General features: G+C 39.7%; 2 protein-coding genes across 3 annotated transcripts in view; both read left to right on the forward strand.

The window, feature by feature from the left end:
- The window catches only part of LOC107523160 (zinc finger protein 883-like), a 28564-nt gene extending 17800 nt beyond the window's left edge, over window positions 1-10764 (forward strand). For both annotated transcript variants that reach the window (XM_060182119.1, XM_060182118.1), the window contains exons 2-4: window positions 5214-5340; window positions 5522-5582; window positions 7423-10764. In XM_060182119.1, coding sequence (XP_060038102.1) covers window positions 5307-5340; window positions 5522-5582; window positions 7423-8914 — 1587 coding nt within the window. In that variant the 5' untranslated portion in view covers window positions 5214-5306 and the 3' untranslated portion in view covers window positions 8915-10764. The remainder of the gene's footprint in view (window positions 1-5213; window positions 5341-5521; window positions 5583-7422) is intronic.
- Window positions 1-22770, forward strand: part of LOC103123874 (zinc finger protein 519-like) — a 138098-nt gene that overhangs the window by 9666 nt on the left and 105662 nt on the right. The gene's annotated exons all lie outside the window — the stretch shown is intronic.

Consider the following 22770-nt stretch of genomic DNA (forward strand, 5'->3'; position numbering starts at 1 on the left):
TGTGTGTGTGTATCTTGCTCAGCCACTTATCTGTTGTTGGACATCTAGTTTGCTTCCAGGTTTTGGCTTATATAAATTGTTCTGCTATGACTATGGGTATACACAGATCTTTTTGGGTGGATGTATTTTTAGTTTCTTAGGATATACCCCAAGAGAGGAATTGCAGTTAGGTTAGGCCTACTTCTAGCCTCCAGACTGCTCTCCACAGAGGTTGGACCAATTTACATTCCCACCACCAGTGCAGGAGGTTCCTTTGACCCTACAACCTCTCCATCATTTGCTGTTACAATCCTTTCAGAGATGAAGTGGTATCTCATTTTGTCTTTATTTACATTTCTCTGACAGTCTATGACTTGAAGCATTTTTTCATGTCTGTTAGCCTTTTGGATATCTTTTTTGGTGAATATTCTGTTCATATCCTCTCCCCATTTTTGGATGGGGTCATTTTGTTTGTATGGTTGTTGTTGTTGCTGCTGCTGATTTTGTTGAGCTCTGTATTTTGGCTATTAACCTCTTGTCTGATGTATGGCATGCAAAGATCTCCTCTCATACTATAAGGGGTCTCTTGGTTTGAGTGAAGGTTCATTTCACTTGTGGGGATAGTGCAGGTAGTAACAGTTTCACTTCTTTCCCAGTCTGTCCCTTTAATTCTGCTCTTGACTGATTGCCATGGCAAGAACTTCACCACTCCTGAAGCTTTCCCCCTGCAGGTGGGGACCAGAGACTCGAACCTGGGTCCTTGCACATTGTAACATGTGCACTCAACCAGGCGTGCCACCACCTGGCCCCTAAAAAAAAAAAGGTTTTAATTCTTGTGTTTTCTGATTCAAGCACTAACCTTATTCTTTGTGCTTAACTGGGAAATGAATCGAGGGATCTGTACATGCTCAATACTACTGAGTAGCCATTAGACCATCTTTTCAGTGTAGATCTTTGTAGAGAGATTTATGAGAAAGAAAGAAGAGAGAGTAGGACCATACCACCATATCTCAGGTCCAACCTTGCTGCTGAAGATAATGCTCCCATCATATTCATCTACCTACAGCTTGAACCCAGCATCCTCTACAGAGGGAGTACTACACTATGCCACTGTGCTACCTCCTATCCCCCCCACTTTTAGTTTCATTTATGTATGAAAGATGTTTCACTCACCAGCATGTGTTGCCAGATCAAACCAAGAATTTTACGCATGTGAGTCCTAAACTCTGTTTCCCCCAGTTACATTCATTTTACCCAGCATGACATTATCTCATCATTATCATGGCAAAATATTCCACCAATTATCTATACCACAGCTGCTTTATGCAGTTATCTGTGTGCAAGCATTTAAATTGATTTCATATTTTGTCAGTTATGATAATGTATCATAACATATGTATATCCACATATAGGGGTACACAGATACTTTCAAATTAGTAGTTTTGTATCTTCTTTACATATGCATGGGATATATCTTTCAAGATCATAAAATTTTTTTTTTTTTTTGCCTCCAGGGTTATTGCTGGGGCTCAGTGCCTGCACCATGAATCCACTGCTCCCGGAGGCCTTTTTTCCCCCCCTTTTGTTACCCTTGTTGTTGTAGCCTTGTTGTGGTTATTGTTGTTGTTGATGTCGTTTGTTGTTGGATAGGACAGAGAGAAATGGAGAGAGGAGGGAAGACAGAAAGGGGGAGAGAAAGATAGACACTTGCAGACCTGCTTCACCGCCTGTGAAGCGACTCCTCTGCAGGTGGGGAGCCGGGGGCTCGAACGGGGATCCTTATGCCGGTCCTTGCGCTTTGTGCCATGTGCGTTTAACCTGCTGCACTACCGCCGGACCCCCAAGTATTTCTATTCTTTAGTTGTGGGTCTTCAAAATTATGTGGGGTAGGTTGTTTTTTTACTTTTTCTAATATAGGTATACACAGAGCAATAGGTGCAAATAAAAATAATTGGGGGCTGGGTGGTGGCACACCTGGTTGAGCGTGCATATTGCCATGTGCAAGGACCCAGGTTCAAGATGCTGGTTCCCACCTGCAAGGGGGAAAACTTTGTGAGAGATGAAGCAGGTCTGCCAGTGTCTCTTTGTTTCTCTCTCCCTCTCTGTCTCCCCCTTCCCTCTTGATTTCTGTCTCTATCCTATAAATAAAGAAAATTTAAAAATTAAAATAAAAAATGTATGTAGTTAAGGGGTCCTGTCTCCTTGAAACCATCTTTAGAATTATTAATGTTACTTACTAGAGAAACGGGGCATGGGGTGGGCATGCCACCAAGGTGGCTCATGTGTTGTCAGGGGTAGAATGTGTACTTTGTACATGAGAAGCCAAGACTTTTATAGCACCTCCTGGAATGAATATTTTTGTGATAACCGTAGAGTTTTTGGTGCTGACTTTTTCAGATAGAGATGTAGTAACAGAGAATGAGGGAGAGAAACCACAGCAGTGAAATGGGTCCAGGGGATTGAACCCATATCACCTGCTGGCAAAGCATGTACCTTTTCAGGTGAGCCAGACACTTGACATTTTATGAACTGGTCAGCTCATTTGGGTGAAAATCTTCAACTGAATCAAAGTGAAACAAGATTTGTTGGGGAGGGTGTCTGCCCATTTATTTAAGTCTGGATATCAGAGACTTAAGTCTGGTTAGGTCTCTGGCCCACTAAATACAGATCCTCCTCAAGTCAAAACTCAGTGAGGAGACTCTAGATACTGCTTCTAGAACTTATTCAATTATGTAATTGCGGGTTTTTCTTCTGAGCTGTAGCTTAATATACTACTTATCTGATCAGGGAATAATCCTGAAATCTAGATATGGGCTTTATAGGGGCAAAAAACATTTCTTATAATTTGTGGGTTTTATACTGATGTACATACAATTCATGGAACCAATGAAACTCAAATGAGCTCTCTGCAATTTGTGATTCTCAGCATGGCCAATAGGAATAGTGAAGTGCAGATACTCTGGAACAGTTAGATTAGAAGGAAACTTATTATGTAGGCTGAGAGGTGGCACAGTGTATAAAGCACTGAACTCTCAAGCATGTGGTCCTGAGTTCAGTCACCAGCATCACATGTGCTAGGAAGATGTTTGGGTTCTCTCCCTTCTTGGTTATTAGCATATAAAATACATCTGTAAAAAAGAAAAAGATGGAGAAAGAAAGAAAGAGGAAAAGAAATGGAAGAAGAGAGGGAAAGAGGGAAAAGAAATAAGAAAGAAAAGGACCCAGGAGGTAGGTAGTATGATGGGTGAAGAGCTAGACCCTAAGCATCAGATCTTGAGATTAATCCCCAGTACAGCATATGTAATTGTGCTAACTGATCTCTCTAATTATCAGATATATAACTCTTTAAAAACAAGAGGATAGTGGCATATTTTTATCACTATTTGTGAGAAATAGTAACACTACCTAAGTTGCACAAGCATAGAAAGTTTGTGGTCCAGTTTTTCATACATTCCTCTATCTACCCAAAGGTATATTCCAAATTACTTTGTAGCAAGTAAAATATGACTGAAGGTGCTCACTCAATAACTATTTCAGAAAATAATATTCTGAAATGCTTTTATTTCCACAGGTCTGTGTATCTCATGTTTGGTTATGGGAATAGAACAAAAGCTTGTACTTTTTCACTGTATTTTTATTCATTAAAATGATATGTCCAGTGAAACAGGTGCTGGATTAGCCCTATATTAGTGGATTTGCAAGTGTGGGAATCAGAGTTCAATGTCCTGAAGCAAAAATGAGTGATGTTCTCATTCTCACCAACAAGTGTAGTTTTTATTTGAAAGTAAAAACATTTTTAAATAAATCATAAGCATCTTTGAACCATTGCCTTATAGAGTGTGGTACAAATGTTGGGTAATAAAAAAGATGACAGGTGGTCCAGGAGGTGGTACAGTGGACAAAGCATTGGGCTCTCAAGCATGAGTTCCTGAGTTTAATCCCCAGCAATACATGTACCAGAGTGATGTGTGGTTCTTTCTCTCTTGCCTACCTTTCTCACTAAAAAAATAAATAAAAATTTTAAAAAAGATGATGGAATATGGTTCCATGTAGTACGATGGTATGCATATGACTTGTTGTATTTGTATAACATTTCTAACATATACTAACATTCTCTGAACCCCACCATTAAAGAGAAAACTGATGTGATATGACCAGAGTAAAAAGTATAATTTCCATGTTTCATGATGATGATAAATTTATATGAAAAATTTATATGAAAAACTATATGTGAATAGTGAATGAGGTTTCTTTAGTACAACTACCATCATCATGATTTTTTTTGCCAATAGGGTTATCACTAGTGCTTGACTGCTCCTAGTGACCTTTTTAATTCCTTCACCTTTTTTTTTTTTTTGGTGTGGAGAGAGAGAGAGGGAGAGGGAGAGAGAGAGACCGATAGAATTTCTTCATAACTTCATGGAGTTTCTCATGCAGGTGGGGACCAGTGGCTTGACTCTAGGTACTTGCCGTGGAAAAATATGCAATCTACTAGGCACACCACCAACCAGAGCCTAAAGTTTCATTATTTATTGATTACAAAGCTGGCAAGTGATAAAAGGAGAACCAGAGCATTGCTCTGGAACAGGATATGCTGGGAATCAAACTCAAGCCTTCATACTTTAGCATCCCTTTCTTCTTCTTCTAGCGTTTGCCCTTCTTCCGTAGCCAGTCAAGAGCGTCAGGTTGAGCCTGATGTAAAGTTTCGAGACCTCCTTTGAATCTGGAGAGGTGGCAGTCGTTGACTATGTGGGTCATAGTCTGTCTGGAGCCGCAGGGGCAGTTCGGGTCGTCTCTGGCTCCCCAGCGATGGAACATAGTGGCGCACTGGCCATGGCCTGTTCGATAGCGATTGAGGAGGGCCCCATCATAACGTGCTAGGTCAAAGCCGGGTTGGCGCTTGCAGGGGTCTGTGATGAGGTGTTTGTTCTTGACCTCAGCTGACTGCCAACTCTGTTTCCAAGAGACTGGAACAGAGAAGTTCAGTGTAGGCGTAGGGGACCAGATTGGGTGACGAGACGTCAAGCGTTGGACAGGGTGGGCAAAGATATCCGTGTATATCCCTTGCTATATTCAGTATACTACTCTCTAGACTAAGAAGTTTTGTTCTTTGCTTATCAATTCACCAAAGACATCTTTGGATACCTCATAGTCAATCACAACTACAGTCTGAATGTCTAGGGTGCTGTCCGTATGAAATATTTTGTCACATATACATACTTCAAATATTGCAGGACCCATTAACCTGCGAAGATGTAACTGTGACCTTCACCCAAGAAGAATGGGCATTACTACAGCCTTCAGAGAAAAAACTCTACAGAGATGTGATGTGGGAAACCTTCAGGAACCTTGTCTCAATAGGTAAGGACATTATTGTTTCATTTGTCAACTAGAAGGCAAAATATACTTTTTATTTGTCCACTAATGTTTTCCAGTATGAAATTTGGAAAAGGAGAGTGCTGTTAAGTAATCATGGTTGTGGCTCACATTGGATCAATAAATCAAAATGTTTGTATAATTTCTAAAACTTTTTGCATTTTAGGAAAACTGCGGGGAGACCATACCTCTAAAGAGCAGTATACCCACCAAGAGAGTAAGCAAAGGTGAGAGTCATATTGACAATACAAAATACTGTCCCACGTGAAAAAGCTACTATGTTTTGAATTTTTTCTCATGTATTTTACTGAGACTTGGCTCCATTGTCTGAGTGGACTTATTATTTTGTTCTTTTTATTAGAATATTTCATCAAAAATGACTTATTAGATAGGTCATAGGGCGTCTGGGAAGTGGTTAAACCAAAAATGTATGGTACATTCATGCCTGAGGTTCCCATTTTAATTTTTTTAAATATTTATTTATTCCCTTTTGTTGCCCTTGTTGTTTTATTGTTGTAATTATTATTGTTGTCGTCATTGTTGGATAGAACAGAGAGAAATGCAAAGAGGAGGGGAAAACAGAGAGGGGTAAAGAAAGAAAGACATCTGCAGACCTGCTTCACCGCCTATGAAGCGACTTCCCTGCATCTGGGGAGCCTGGGGCTCAAGCCAGGATCTTTATGCTGGTCCTTGTGCTTTGCGCCACATGTGCTTAACCCACTGCGCTACTGCCCAACTCCCCCATTTCAATTTTTTATACTGTATGTGCCATAATGGTTATAGAATTTTTGTCTCTGTCTCATGTGCATCTCTTGCTCATATGAAATAAATAAACTAAGTCTTTTTAAAAGAAGGATTTAGTAAGCATATATACTATGTATTAATCTCTTTTTATGATAGCAAGAGATAGTCTTCATGGGAAAAAAATCAATATAGTCAGTCAAAAAATTCAACTACAGAAACCCTAAACTTGCTATTAATTAAAAGAGCAGTTCACATATTTACTAATAAATATAATGTACCTGGATGACAGAGGATCTAGTGGGAGTTGTATTTACTGTCGAATGTAAAACATTAATTCCCCAATAAAGAAATTAATAAAATAAAATAAATAGATAGATATAATGTACCTATAAACACATCATTAGTTAGGATTGATTGTGTTTCCCCTTTATTTAAAATTATTTAGTATTTACCAGTTTTTACTTTTTACTTTTGTTTTAAAAATTAATATTGAGGGAGTCAGGTGGTAGTGCAGCAGGCTAAGTGCATGTGGCACAATGCATAAGGACCCGTCTTCCCACCTGCAGGGGAGTCGCTTCACAGGTGGTGAAGCAGGTCTGCAAGTGTCTCTAACTTTCTCTCCCCCTCTCTGTCTTCCCTTTCTCTCTCTATCTCTCTCCGTCCTGTCTAACAATGACAACATCAGTGATAACAACAATAAAAACAACAAGGGCAACAAAAAGGAAAATAAATAAATATAAAATTTTTTTTAATTCGTAAAAATATTCATTTATGAGTGAGGAACATAGTTGGAGAGAAAGAAAACTATCCGCCACTCTCGTGCATTCACACTCAGCAGCAAACTCAGTACCTCATGCTTGATAATCAGCTCTTTAGCAATGCATCACCTCCCAAACTACAAGTTTTGTTTTATTTTTAACTCATAAGAAACTCTATAGTGGTCCGGGAAGTGGCACAGTAGAGAATGCATTGGACTCTCAAGCTTGAGGCACTGAGTTCAGTCCCCGGCAGCACATGTACCAGAATGATGTCTGATTCTTTCTCTCTCTCTCTCTCCTATCATTTCTCATGAATCAATAAATAAAATAAAATAAAAAGAAATGTTTTTAAAAAAAACTCTATAATTTTAAAATTTTATTAATAATTTTAAGTATAAAAATATTATTATTTAAATACATTGATAGTGTCTATCATTTTTGTGGTTGTTTATGTATAATAATGGCCTGCTGTTGTAATTATTTTGTTGTACCATTTTTCCTAATAAAATTAATTTAATATTCTTATTAAAAAAGAAATTATTAAGAATTTATCTTTTTTTTACAGAAATATAATAGAGAAAGTATCTGAGGGGAAAGAAGAAAGGCAATATGGAGAGAAAAATCTTGAAAATGAAGTACATCTCACAATGCTTAATTATACCAATTATATATATGAAAGAACGCATAGCAGAGAGAAATCCGATAAATGTAAACCTTATAGTAAAGAATTCATTCAATCCAGTACTATTTGTAGACATGAAAGAATCCAGAGTGGAGAAAAGAAACCCTATGGATGTAAGCAATGTGGAAAAACATTCAGTAGATCTTCTACTCTCCGAGACCATGAAAGAATTCACAGTGGAGAGAAACCCTATGAGTGTAAACAATGTAGTAAAACCTTCACTACATTCAGTCAACTTCAGAGACATGAAAGAACCCACAGGGGAGAGAAACCTTATGGATGTAAACAATGTAGTAAAACGTTCAGCACATCCAGTTATCTTCGAACACATGAAAGAACTCATAGTGGAGAGAGACCCTATGAATGTAAACAATGTAGTAAAACATTCATTTGTTCTAGTTATCTTAGAGAACATGAAAGGACTCACACTGGAGAGAAACCATATGAATGTAAACAATGTAGTAAAACATTTAATACATCCAGTAATCTTCGGACACATGAAAGAATTCACAGTGGAGAGAAACCCTATGAATGTAAGCAATGTAGAAGAACATTCAGTCAATCCATATCTCTTCGGGAACATGAAAGAATTCACAGCGGAGAGAAACCTTATGAATGTAAACAATGTAAAAGAACATTCAGTCAATCCAGTCATCTTCAGAGACATGAACGCACTCACAGTGGAGAGAAACCTTATGAATGTAAGCAATGTAATAAAAGATTCATTTATTCCAGTTCTCTGCGGGAACATGGAAAAACTCACAGTGGAGAAAAACCTTTTGAATGTAATCAGTGTAGTAAAGTATTTAGTTTTTCAAGTCATCTTCGGAGACATGAAAGAACTCACAGTGGAGAGAAACCCTATGAATGTAAACAGTGTAATAAAAGATTTATTTGTTCTAGTTATCTTCGGCAACATGAACGCACTCACAGTGGAGAGAAACCCTATGAATGCAAGAAATGTAGAAAAACATTCAGTCAATCCAGTAATCTTTGGACTCATGAACGAACTCACAGTGGAGAGAAACCCTATGAATGCAAACAATGTAGAAAAACATTCAGTCAATGCAGTCATCTTCAGAGACATGAAAGAACTCACAGTGGAGAGAGACCCTATGCATGTACACTATGTAGGAAGACGTTTAGTAGATCTTGTCATCTTCGGACACATGAACGAACTCACAGTGAAACAGACCAGGTGGTGGCACACCTTGGAAAGTGTACATGTTACAGTGAACAAGGACCTACTTTAGAGACCCCAGTCTCCACTGTTAAAGAAACTTCACAAGCTATAGAGCAGTGTTGTGACTGTTTTTCTCTCTCCTCTCTATCTTCCCCTTCCCTCTCAGTTTCTCTCTGTCTCTGTTCAAAATAGGGAATGAATAAATAATAAATAAAATATATTTTAAAAGACCTCAAAGTGGAGAGACATCCTATGAATATAAAGTGTAGTCAAATATTCGGCCAATCTAGTCATCTTCAGAGATATGACTGAACTCACAATCGAGAGAAACTAAATGTCAACAGTGTAGAAAAGCATTCAGTTTGTACTAGTTCTTCTCAGGAACATGAAAGAAGCCGTAGGGATTTAAACTATGTAGTAAAACTTCCAGTCATTCCACTACTCTTTGGAAACCTGAACAAGTTTACATGGAAAAAAAACCAGTATGAATGCAAACTATGTACTAAAATGTTCACAACATCCAGTCATCTACAAATACTTGAACGAACTTGCAGTGGAGTAAAACCTTGTTGATGTAAAATGTATCATACAACATTTAGGTGTTCCAGTCATCATTGAAGACATAAGACCTCACATTTGGAAAAAAAAATCTACAAATGTAAAAGATATAAAAAATGTTCAGCTACTACTGTTACCTACATTCAAATGAAATATCTCAATGGAAAGCAACTTTATGTTGTTAACAGAATATTAAATCATTCATTTGTTTCATTTATATTAATGCACATGAAAGAGCTTACAGTGTAAATTAAGGTTATGGGCATAAATCATGCTCTAAAGACTAGAAAGATGTAGCCTGAGAGGTGGTGCAGTAGCTAGTGACTTAGGCTTAAAAGTAAATCCTAGGTTTGATTCTATGCACTGCATATACCAGAGTGATGCTCAGGATTTATTTTGTTTTGTGTTTGTTTTCCTCCTCTCATGCTTATACAAGAAAGATCTTTGAAAATGATTGCTGAGATCAGAGTTCATAACATACAAGTAAAACCATACCTGTGTCATATGAGTGTAAGAAATGATGAGAAATCCTTTTAGCTCTTTATTGTGACATCAAATATAAGGAAAATCTGGGCACTGAGACCTTGTTAATGTGAATAACAATTGAGTATATTCAAATAAGATAACAGTTTATAAACATGAAAGAACTGGCATTAGATGCAAGACTTTATTAATGTAAACATATTGGAAGTACATACGACAGCAGATCTTTACAGATGTACGAAATAACTCATGGGGGGACAAGTGGTGAAACACTCAGTTAAGTGCTCATATCACCATGCAGAAGGACCCAAGTCTCAGCCCCCACTCTCCACCTGCAGGGGAGACACCTCACAAGCAGTGAGATAAATCTGCAGGTGTCTATCTTTCTCCTCTATCCCCCTCTCCTCAATTTATCTCTGTTCTGTCAAATAAAATAGGAAGTAAAAAAAAAAAAAAAAAAAAAAAAGGCCATTGGGAGTGGAGAATTTGTAATGCTGCCACCAAGCCCTAGCAATAACCCTGCTGGCAATTAAAAACAAAAGCAAACAAACAAGCAAAAAACCTCATGCTAGAGAGAAACCCAGTGAATGTAAACATTTTCTAGTCTCCATTCCATTTTTATGTTAATATCCAATGTTCTACAAGCTTTTCAGTCATTTCTAATTAGGAAATATATTGTTCTTTCTACTTACATATATGTGTCTGTTTATACTATATGTACACACACATTGAGATAATATTATAGGGTGTGTTTGTGTGTTGTAAATGTTTCTAATGGCCTTAGTCTGTCATACTCTAGAAAGGAAACAGTTGAGTATTTGATACCTATTTCTTCAGTCATAAATACCTGAGGCCTTCAGTTTGAAAAGTTACTGTTTATAGTAATGTGTGTGACAATATGTACACCTTCCTTTTTTTTTTTTAATCAAAATTACATTTATCTTCGGAAAAGTGTGGCCTTTTTTTTTTTTTTAACTTTACTTTTAAATCTTAAGTCACAGTAAAAAAGTCACTGAGAATTTATAAAGTAACTTAACCAAAAAGTAAGTAAGTACTGAGTGCCTTTTTTCATTCCCTTACTCAGAATGACTTTCAAGACTTATGCAATAAATAAAAGTAATCAGCTTCTGAGTCCTAACTACAGAAAGAAGGCTTTTATTTTTAAAAACTCTTCTTACCATGAGGGAAGAAAAAAAAAATCACAGCCTAGCTCTGGTACCTGTACTGCTGGTGATTGACCCCATGTTTCCAAACCTAGTGGCTCTAGTCACTGTGCTACCTCTTAGGCCATGGATGATTTCTTTCTTTTCCTTTTTCTTTCTTTTTGCCTCCAGGGTTATTGCTGGGGCTCGGTGCCTGCACCACAAATCCACTGCTCCTGGAGGCTATTTTTTTCCTTTTTTGTTGCCCTTGTTGTTTATCATTTTTGTTCTTATTGTTGTCACTGTTATTGGACAGAGATAAATTGAGAGAGGAGGGGAGAGAAAGATAAATAAGCACCTGCAGACCTGCTTCACTGCCTGTGAAGCTACCTCCCTGCAGGTGGAGAGCCGGGGGCTCGAACGGGAATCCTTAATTAAAATTTTTAAAAAGCCTCATAAAATATATAGACTTATTTTCTTTACTACAATAGCACATGAACATAAAAATAAACTAACACAGAAAAGATATCTAAGTCTTAATAAGATTTAGGAATACCTGTGATATTTGAAAAAAATAAAACTGGCCTGACTATTACAAAATTTATTCTGGAAATTTGTCAACAGATTATTGGTGAAAAGTCTTCATATACTATCATATGCTATCACTTGAAAAGTCTTAAATCTTTTTTTAAAAACCTAGTAAACTATATAGATTTGTCATCATATACCAAGTATCAAATTTAACTATTGATTTCTCAGTAGAAAGGTATTATGCCAACAGTATCACTGTTATAATTTTATTAGTAGATACAGATATGTGTGTCTTTTTTAAGTCTTTATCACTAATCTATGTCAAATAGCAATGAGACAGTCCCATTCATTTTATCAAAAAAAAAAGAACCACTTTTTATTTTGCTGAGTAGTATTCCATGGAATATATAACCCATAATTTCTTTTAATCCGTCATCTGTTGATGGACATTTAGGCTGCTTCCACCCTTTGGCTATGATAAATAATGTAGCTATGAATATAGGGGTGTTATTTGGATAAACACTTAAGAGTGGCTTTGCTGGATCATAAAGTAATTACATTTTTATTTGAGGACACTCCATATAGTCTTTCAAAGGAGCTGTATTATTTCGCATTCTCACTAGCAGTGGAGCAGAATTCTTTGTTCTCCACAACCTCATCAATACTAGACTTTTCTTGTTTTGTTTGTGTAAAGCATTCTTTCAGGTATGATATGGAATCTCAGTGTAGTTTTAATTGGCATTTTCTTTTTCTTTATTTATTCCCTTTTGTTGCCCTTGTTTTTTTATTGTTGTAGCTATTGTTGTTATTGATGTTGTTGTTGGATAGGACAGAGAGAAATGGAGAGAGGAGGGGAAGACAGAGAAGAGGAGAGTGAGAAAAAGACACCCGCAGACCTGCTTCACTACTTGTGAAGTGACTCCCCTGCAGGTGGGGAGCCAGGGGTTCAAACTGGGATCCTTAGGCCAGTCCTTGTGCTTTGCACTGCCTGTGGTTAACCCACTGTGCTTACTGCCCAACTCCTGGCATTTTTTTTTCTTTTTTGCTTTAATATATACATATATACAGTTTTTGCCACCGGGGTTATTGCTGGGGCTCAGTGCTTGCACTGTGAATCCAGTGCTTTCAATGGCCATTTATTCCACTTTTTTGCTTTCTATTCTGTGCCCTTTTTTTTTCTTTTGATTTTTATTTGACAGGACAAAGAGAAATTGAGAGAAGAGGGGACATAGAGATGGGGAGAGAAAGGTAAACATCTGCAGGCCTGCTTTACCCACTCAGTGTTTCCCCTACGGGGGGGGGGGGCACTCAAACCCAGGTCCTTCTGCATGGTGATATATATGTGCTTAACCAGGTGCACCACCACCTGGTCCCCTTAGCATTTTTATAATGATAAATAAAATGAAACATGTCTTTATATATCTGTGTGCCATGTGTATCTCTTCTTTAGAAAGATTTTTAGGTCTTTTTTTAATATTTATTTTATTTATTCCCTTTTGTTGCCCTTATTGTTTTATTGTTGTAGTTATTATTTTCGTTGTTAGATAGGACAAAGAGAAATGGAGAGAGGAGAAGAAGACAGAGGGGGAGAGAAAGATAGACACCTGCAGACCTGCTTCACCGCCTGTGAAGCGACTCCCCTACAGGTGAGGAGCCCGGACTAAAACCTAGATCCTTATTCTGGTCCTTGCACGTGCGCTTAACCCGCTGCGCTACCACTCAACTTTTGGCCTACTTTTTTTTTTTTTGCCCCCAAGGTTATTGCTGGGGCTTGGTGACAGTACTATAGATCCACTGCTCCTAGTGGCCATATTTTCCATTTTATTTGATGAGACAGAAATTGAGAGTAGGGGCAACAAGCAACCCCTTGCAGATGGAAAACTGCAGGCTTGGCCCAAATCCTTGCATAAGTCCTTGTGCAAAGGACTGTGTACTTAACTAGGCACCACCACATGGCCCCCTGGCCCACTTTTTCACTGGGTTATTTTTGTTGTGTAAGGCTGTGCCAATTCTGTATAGGTCTTTGATATCAATCTCTGGTTGGGTGTGTGATGTGCAAAAACATTCTCACACTGACTGGGTGTCTGGTTATCCTTGTGTTTCCATTAGATCTGTTAAAGCTTTTTAGTCTCGTATAGTCTCATTTATTTACTCTTTTCATTTCTTATGCCCATGGGGTTGACACAGCAGTTTATCCAGTGTTTTCTTCTATAAATTTTAGAAGTGTCTGGGTCTGGTATCCAGGTCTTTGATCCATTTTCATTTGATTTTAGTGTATGATGTTAGGCAATCATCCGGTTTCACTTTTCTATACATGGCTGCCCAATTTTCCCAAAACTGTATGTCTCTTCTGGCTTCTTTGCCTTGTAATTTAAAGGGAAGTCTGGGAATATGATACCTTCATATTTTTCCTTTTTTTTTTTTCCTCAGAAATGTTTTGGCTAGTCATAATTTTTCATGGTTCTATACACAAAATTTTTGACAAGTTGTTCAATTCCCTTGAAGAATGTCATTGGGATCTTGATTGGGATCTTGATAGGGATTGCACTGAAACTCTAGATTGGGACCAGGTGGTGATGCACCTGGTTGAGCACACATATTACAGTGCTCAAGGACCTGAGTTTGAGCCCCGGTCCCCACCTGCAGAGGGAAAGCTTTGCAAGTGTTGAAGTAGGGCTGCAGGAGTCTCTCCTCTTTCCCTCTCTATCTCCCATACCCTTTAGATTTCTGGCTGTCTCTATTCAATAAATAAAGATAATTTTTTTAAAAATTTAAAAAAAGAAACTCTAGATCGCCTTTGGTAGTTTGGCCATTTTGATAATATTTATTCTTCCAACCCAGGAACAAGAAGTGTTCTTTCATTGCTGTCTGTTCTCTATTTCTTTTAGCAATGCTCTATAGTTTCCTTTGTAAAGATCTTTCACCTCCTGGGAGCTGGGCAGTAGCTCAGCTGGTTAAGCACACGTGGCACAAAGTGTCACGTGGCACTAGCGTAAGGATCCTTACTGGTGTAAGGTTCGAGCCCCAGGCTCCCCACCTGCAGGGGAAGAAGGTGAAGCAGGTCTGCCGGTTTCTATCTTTTTCTTCCCCCCTCTGTATTTCCCTCCTCTATTTCTCTCTGTCCTATCCAACAACAACAATAATAACTACAACAATAAATCAACAAGGGCAACAAAAGGGAAGAAATAAATAAATATTTTTTTTAAAAAAAGATCCTTCGCCTCTGTGAAATTTGTTGCAAGATATTTTATCTTTTTATTTCATACAACTGAATAAATCCCAGGAAAGAGTCCTATAGAAACCCACAGGTAGAATAACTAGGGCTGGCATAAAGAATAGGAAAGGGGGCCAGGCAATAGTGCAGTGGGTTAAGTGCACATGGCGCAAAGTGAAAGGACCGGTGTAAGGATCCTGGTTTGAGCTCCTGGCTCAAACGGAGGTGGCTTCACAAGCAGTGAAGCAGGTCTGCAGGTGCCCTTCTCTTCTTCCTCCTCCTCCTCCTACTCCTCCTCCTCCTCCTCCTCTTCTTCTTCTTCTTCTTCTTCAGAATTTATTTATTTATTCATGAAAGTTATAGGAGGAGAAAGAGAAAGAGCCAGTCATCACTCTGGTACCTGTGCTGCCAGGGACTGAATTTGGGACCTCATGCTTGAGAATCCAGTGCTTAAGAATCCACTGTGCCACCTCCCGGACCACACCAGTTTTTTTATCTTTCTATCCTCTCTGTTTTCTCCTCCTCTTGATTTCTATCTGTCCTATCCCACAGCAGTAACAACAAGGGCAACAAAAATGGGGTGGGGGGGAGGCTTCCAGGACCAGTGGATTCATAGTGTGGCCACTGAGCCCCAGCAATAACCCTGAAGGCAAAAAAAAAAGGAAAGCTTCCAAAGGAGGATGCAGAATTTTGGTGGTAGGAATTGTACGCCTCTTATCCTATAGTCTTGTGGATCATTATTAACCTAGCACGTTATGATTGGGCCCTCCTTAATCGCTATCGAACAGGCCACGGCCGGTGCGCCGCTATGTTCCATCGCTGGGGAGCCAGAGACGACCCGAACTGCCCCTGCAGCTACAGACAGACTATGACCCACATAGTCAACGACTGCCACCTCCCCAGATTCAAAGGAGGTCTCGAAACTTGACATCAGGCTCAACCTGACGCTGTTGACTGGCTACGGAAGAAGGGCAAATGCTAGAAGAAGAAGAAGAAGAATTAAATTAATTAAAAACAAACAAAAAAAGGGAGTCAGGTGGTAATGCAGTGTTTAACGCGCAGGTGGCACAAAGCACAAGGACCAGCTTAAGGATCCTTGTTCAAGCCCCCTCCCCAGATGAAGGTGGTGTAAACCAGAGTCCCTCTCAGAAGTAGGTCAGTCCAAGCAAGTAATAGGTCAATGCAATTTCTAGAATGCGGAAGCCTGGAGACTATTTTTTTTTTTTTTGGGATTAATTTACTTCTGGACTTGGGAATGTAGCTCCTTGAAATTCCATTTAGGATGCTTCTGACAGTTCCTGCTGGATTGCTTCAGGCACCCATTTTTAAAAACGTCTTCCCATCGAAGAATCGAATCAAATCAGGAGAATAGAACTAACCACATTTCTCCATTCTTGGGGACTGCCAGGGTATTGGAGAATGCTCTTCAAGAAAGAGTAGTCATTCTCCATGGGAAACATGCGAGAGGGAGTCCAGAAAGTACCAGGGGAAATCTCATGCATCTTCCAAGCTCTATGATCACGGTCATAAGGAACCGAAATTCCCAGTCAGGGAACCAAAGTGTGGCCCAGAGCAAAATGTTCCAGAGACAGAGAAACTGTCTCATGAAGAAAGAGTAGAGGCTTTGGGAAACCTCTTCATAAGTAGAAAGGCAGCCCATAGTGGATAGGTAGCCAAATGGCTTTACGTATCTGGGGTATGGGTGGGTTAGGTCCCACATTGGTGCCAGTCCCTGTTCGGGCGCCATTTGCTGGGCTAGCTTCACGGGCGGGAGGGTGGGAAAGTGAGACGACCAGGGACTCATGGCTGAGTGGTACACAGTTCAGTCTTTATTCATGTGGAACGCAGCACAATCTAAGCTATCTCTAATCACAATCCTGTCCTTATATATCCTGAGGCAGAAGTGTCAGGTCCAAAGAGGATGTATGTAGGATAGGGGGTGGGGAGAAGGAAAAAGCATGCAAAACAATGAGGATTAAACCGATGCCCTGGAGGCAGGGCGGTGCTTAGTTAACAGTGGTTATGTAAATAGAATACAGTATTAAGCAGGGGGTATTAAACCAATGAAACAGAAGGGGTCTTAGAAGCAGAATTTAAAAGCAGACCAACACAGGCCTGTGGGTGTCTTTCTCTCCCCCTCTGTCTTTCCTTCCTCTCTCCATTTCTCTCTGTCCTATCGAACAATGACAACATCAATAACAATAACAATAACAATAATAACTACAATAACAATAAAACAACAAGGGCAACAAAATGTGAAGGGAAGCAAATTTTTTAAAAATTTAAAAAATAAATTTAAAAAATATTTTAATACTTCTATTGGGGATGACTGGATGTGGGATATCAGTGGGCTAAAATGAACTTATACTTTAGGTCTCTGCTATATGTTCCATGCACTCTTAACTTTAAGGTAGGGCACAGGCTCTACCAAGTGAGCTATCCATAAAACCCTGATGGTGTTATTGTTTCCACATAGTAAGATTTATATTATTTCACTTTTTTAAAAAAAGTATTTCTAAGTATTTATTTATTTATTCCCTTTTGTTGCCCTTATTGTTTTATTGTTGTTGTTATTATTGTTACTGATGTTTTCATGTTGGATAGGACAGAGAGAAATGGAGAGAGAAAGGGAAGACAGAGAGGTAGAGCGAAAGATAGATACCTGCAGACCTGTTTCACTGCCTGTGAAGCGATTTTCCTGCAGGTGGGGAGCCGGGGGCTAGAACTGGGATCCTTATGCTGGTCCTTGAGCTTGGCGCCACATGCACTTAACTTGCTGCGCTACCACCCAACTCCCCACTTTTTTTATAATAGTATTTTTTGTAACAGTTCTTGTAATATGTCAGTGTACCACCAGGCACTTTGTATGAATTATCCTCTTACAGTTAGTTAACATCATTCACATAGTTCAGGAACTGTCTGCCAGATAGCCCCACTATAATTTTAATATTCCCCCTTTGTCACCCATAGGGATTGTAGATGGAATTATTGAGAAATGTGCAGAAACTATCATATTTCATCCTGAAACAGAATCTGCATTTATATCACTATATATCTATTAACTTATTTTCACAAGCCATTTTAAATTTGTGATTAATAGTACTTACACGATTATAAGATTATAGGGTATAGATCCACACCACACCCACCATAAGTCCTGGGCTGATTCATTCTTAGACAGGACTGATGAGGGACATGCAGTCAGGGGCATCACCATGGGACAAAAGAAAATTTGGGAGATAAGCTCACACCACTCTCTTAATATTCAGTGACTGTAGACAAGAAGGAGTAGAATGAGTGAGGTAGACTCAGAGGTTAAAGGATGATTTAAGAAATCTAAAAGATGGATATGGGATGATCTCACTCATAGACAGAAGTTGAAAAACAAGATCAGAAGGGAACACTATGCAGAACTTGGACTGGAGTTAGTGTATTGCACCTAAATAAAAGACTCTGGGATGAAAAGGAGGGTTCAAGTCCTGGAACATGATGGCAGAGGAGGACCTAGTGGGGGTTGAATTGTTATATGGAAAACTGGGAAATGTTATGCATGTACAAACTACTGTATTTTCACTGTCAACTGTAAACCATTTATCCCCCAATAAAGAAATTTAAAAAATAAAAAGAAATCTGTGTCTTCAGTCAGCTTGTTAGTTGAATACTGGCTGTCCTGTAGATAAAAAGAATAACAAACAAAACTCCTGACTTTATTAGATGTGCACTTCTATAATAATACCTTTTCTGGTATTCCTACAAATATGAGGACTGTGACTTTAAGTCAAGTCAAAGTCTAGATAAATAGGCCACTTTGGGGGTTGAAATTTGATTTAATGGCTTTCAGAGCCAGGTTCTAGGAGGGAGCTAAGGAGACTATCCAAGCATTTCTAGGATCCTCAGCCCTGTTTGATTCAGGGTTCCCACAGTCCCCAAGTAAATCCTTTATGTAGCCTATTTGATGCAATGTTAGATAATGAATCTAAAATCCTGTGCAGACATAGTAATGCTGAACAGCCTCTGTTGCCCAAATCTGTTTGGCAGTGCAAAGTCACCTAATAAAAGAAGAATCCTTTTTTAATTAATTAATTAATTAATTATTAGATAGAGACAGAGAAATTGAGAGGGAGAGAGACTGAGAGATACCTGCAGCTCTACTTCACCACTCATGAAGCTTTCCCCCTGCAGGTGGGGACTAGGGGCTTGAACCTGGATCCTTGCACACTGTAGTGCATGAGCTTAACCACCTGTTGTTGTGATTGTTGTCAATGCTGCTGCTGTTGTTGGATAGGGCAGAGAGAAATGGAGAAAGGAGGGGAAGAGAAAGATAGACACCTGCAGACCTGCTTCACCGCTCTTGAAGCAACCCCCCTGCAGGTGGGAAGCTGCGGGCTCAAACCTAGATCCTTACACCAGTTCTCTCACTTCATGCCATTGTTAATCCACATTGAGGGCAAGGTCCTGTAGAGACCCACAAACAGGTCCACTCTGTTGTTCCTGATGGAGATGACCAGTGACTATGGAGAGAGTGATCTGTTAGAGGTCTAGGCCCATCATATCTGTGTGGGAATCCCAGGACTCCCTGACTAGGGCCCCGGATGATGGGGGACTCACCCTTATTTCTATTCTTCACTCCAAGGATGTGAGTTCTAGTTATTCTGAGAAGAATCTGCCAGAAAAAAATTACCAAAAGTAAAAGAGTAAAAAAATACATGCACTGGGCAGGGGTAGATAGCATAATGGTTATGCAAAGAGACTTTCATGCCTGAGATTCCAAAGTCCCAGGTTCAATCCCCTGTACCACCATAAGCCAGAGCTGAGCAGTGCTCTGGTAAAAAAAAAAAAAAAAAAAAACATACATGCACTTTGATGAAAGTTAGACCATTTCTCCATAGTTCTCTAATATACCACCCCTCTAGAACCCTTTGTGCCTGACATAATTGTAAGACCACATCCCAGAGTGTCAGTATTTGCTCCCTTATCTGTTTATCCCTCCCCATTACACAGAAGACAATATGCAAGCAAAGAAGAGCATGCACATGATTTTCTGTGCTCTCAGGTTGGGGTCAACACCTGCAGGGCCCTCACAGAGGGGGCTTTCCCCAATAGTCAGGAAATAGCAGCAGGTATGCTAGAACACGGAGCAAAAAAGGAGGGACAAGGATGACAGCAAAGGATTGCTACCACAGATGGACCCCGCAGGCATCTGTTTGTGGAGAATGAAAATGCTCAGAAGTTCGTTCCTAGTGGGCTCAAACCAGTGCCACAAGCAGCTGTAGCAGAAAAGACAAAGGAGGGAACGGGTTGTCTCCTCACAGTCCTGAAGAAAATGATATCAAGGGGGTTGGGCAGTACTGCAGCGGGTTAAGTGCACATGGCCCCACGTGCAAGAAAGGACCATTAAGGATCCCTGTTGGAGCCTCAGGTCCCCCACCTGCAGGGGGGTTGCTTCACGAGCAGTGAAGCAGGTCTGCAGGTGTCTTTCTATCCCTCTCTCTGTCTTTCTCTCTTCTCTCCATTTCTCTCTGTCCTATGCTGCTGAGGCTCACATGGGGTGGCTCCAGCCAGGAGGTAAGCCACTAATCTTCTCTCACCAGCTCTAGGGCTCAGTGATTCAGAACGGAAGACTCAGGGAGCATTTTGGTACAAACACTAGTTTTATCTGGGGGTGGGCTTGGGTTTATATAGAGATTTAAACAAAGAACATTTTTCAAATAAGTCAGAAATTACAGGTTTCTTAAAGATCAGCTTGCCCCTATGATATGGGGTTGGTATGACAAGAATTGATGCAGATACATAAAGGTCAAGACAATTAGTCTCCATGATGCAGGCAACTTAATTAACAAAAGGCATTTGATAAAAGCATAGGGGTTAAACCAGTAAGGTGAGGTAGAGAAAAGAGAAACAAAGCTTGATGTGAATCACAAGGAAATAAGATTTTAGGGCTTTCTCTGTCTGGTGTTAGGGGTGTATGATAGAGTGTGTTCTCTTCTGTGATCAAAAGGTGAAGTGGATGTGTGAACTTTGAGTGAGTATCATGAACTTTGAATGAACCTTAAAGCAGGCAGCCATGTGGCCTGCTAGCAGGGAGAAACTGTGAGAGGCCTGTAAGATTTCTGTGAGCTTGAGAGACTAACAAGGAGAAACTGAGTCTGGGAGAATTTTCCCTCTTGACTCATCTCTATGAAAAGAGAGGCTAATAAGTGGGGTGTCTTTCCAGATCTCTGTCCGAGGATGGGAGAGCTTCCCTAAGCTCTACCAAGCTTTCATATAGTCCTACACTATCCAACAACAATGACATAAATAACAACAACAATAATAATGACCACAACAACCATAAAACAACAAGGGCAACAAAAAGGAAAAAAATAGCCTTCATGAGCAGTGGATTTGTGGTGCAGGCATCCAGTCCCAGTGATAACCCTGGAGGCAAAAAAAAAAAATTATATATACATATAGGTATGTTCTGTCTCCTGGTCTTTTCTCATAGTATTCTCCCTTCTTCCACCCACACCCTGTCCCTCTCTGTGGAGGATGAAGGTGTACAGGGCCCATTGTGTCCAGAGCATGAGGAAAAGGAGATCTAATGGAGGCTGTGTGCTCTGAAATCAAGTGGCAGGAAGCAATGTTATTTCCTGAAAGAAATTGGTGGTTACAGGGAAGAGAAGGTGTACAGAAAGTTCTAAGGTCATGGATTTCAGGGAAGATAATTCTTACAGGGGCATAACAACATGGAAAGTTGAGAGGCTGGTAATGCAGGCTCAGAAGTGAAAGGTAAAAGAGGATACGGGCAGGGGACACATGAGGACCCCTGCCTCAGCCCCTGGCCTTGTGTAGGCCAATCCTATGACACTGGGAATCAGTGAGGAAATGACAGCTGCCCATCAGGCAGGCTTTGTGTCCTCCTCGGGGAGGATCAATATACCCTGGCGTTGGTTCAATAGACTTCAGAGAACATGGGCACTATTTCCATAAAAACAAATTAACAACCCCACCAATATGTCCTGGAGCCCTGCTTCCCCAGAGCCTTTCCCCACTAGAGAAAGAGAGACAGGCTAGGAGTATGGATCGACCTGTCAACGCCCATATTCAGCGGGGAAGCAATTACGGAAGCCAGACCTTCCACCATCGGCATCCCATAATGACCCTGGGCCCATACTCCCAGACGGTTAAAGAATAGGAAAGCTATCAGGGAAGGGGATGGGATACAGAGTTCTGGTGGTGGGAATGGTGTGGAGTTGTACCCCTCTTATCCTATGGTTTTGTCAATGTTTCCTTTTTATAAATAAAAAATTAAAAGAAAACAAGTCAATAAATAAATAATAACAGTAGTAAAATAAAATGCATATTCAGGAGTTCAGGGTGGATACTGAATCTACATTTTCAAGGAGGTGTGAGTTCATGGACCAAGGATACAATTTTAAATAACAAAGAAATAGATGTACAAAAAAATTGTTCTCAGATGTCTTTGGACTGACATGTATGTCAACAATAGATAGAAATATAATATGATGGGAGTCGGGCAGTAGTGCAGCACGAAGTGCAAGGACCAGCAGAAGGATCCCAGTTAGAGCTCCTGGCTCCCCACCTGCAGGAGAATTGTTTCACAGGCGGTGAAGCAAGTTTGCGAGTGTCTATCTTTCTCTCCTCCTCTCTGTCTTCCCCTCCTCTCTCCATTTCTCTCTGTCCTATCCAACAACGTCAACAACAATAATAACTACAACAATAAAACAACAAGGGCAAAAAAGGGAATAAATAAATATTTTTTTAAAAAAGAAATATAATATTATAAATGGCAACATAAGTCTTTTTTTCCCCCTAGAGCACTAATCTGCTTCTGGTGGTGGCAGAGATTAAATCAGGAACCTTTATGTCTCAGGTATGAGTGTCCTTTTTGCGTAACCACTATATTATCTCCCCATTCCAGTATAACTCTATTTAAATAGTTCTAGTTACTATATCCAATTGGACTAACATTTTCCATAAATTGATGCAGTCTACTAATATAAATAAATCATGAGGTGATGCATACAACTCTTCCACTTTTGTGGGGGAAATTTAAGCAGACACCAAGTAAAATATAGAGATTAGATCTGAATCCTGGTCATTTGGCCTTTAGCTTCTGT

Source organism: Erinaceus europaeus, chromosome 23 (genome assembly GCF_950295315.1).
Source record: "Erinaceus europaeus chromosome 23, mEriEur2.1, whole genome shotgun sequence".
In the NCBI taxonomy this organism is placed as follows: Eukaryota; Metazoa; Chordata; class Mammalia; order Eulipotyphla; family Erinaceidae; genus Erinaceus; species Erinaceus europaeus.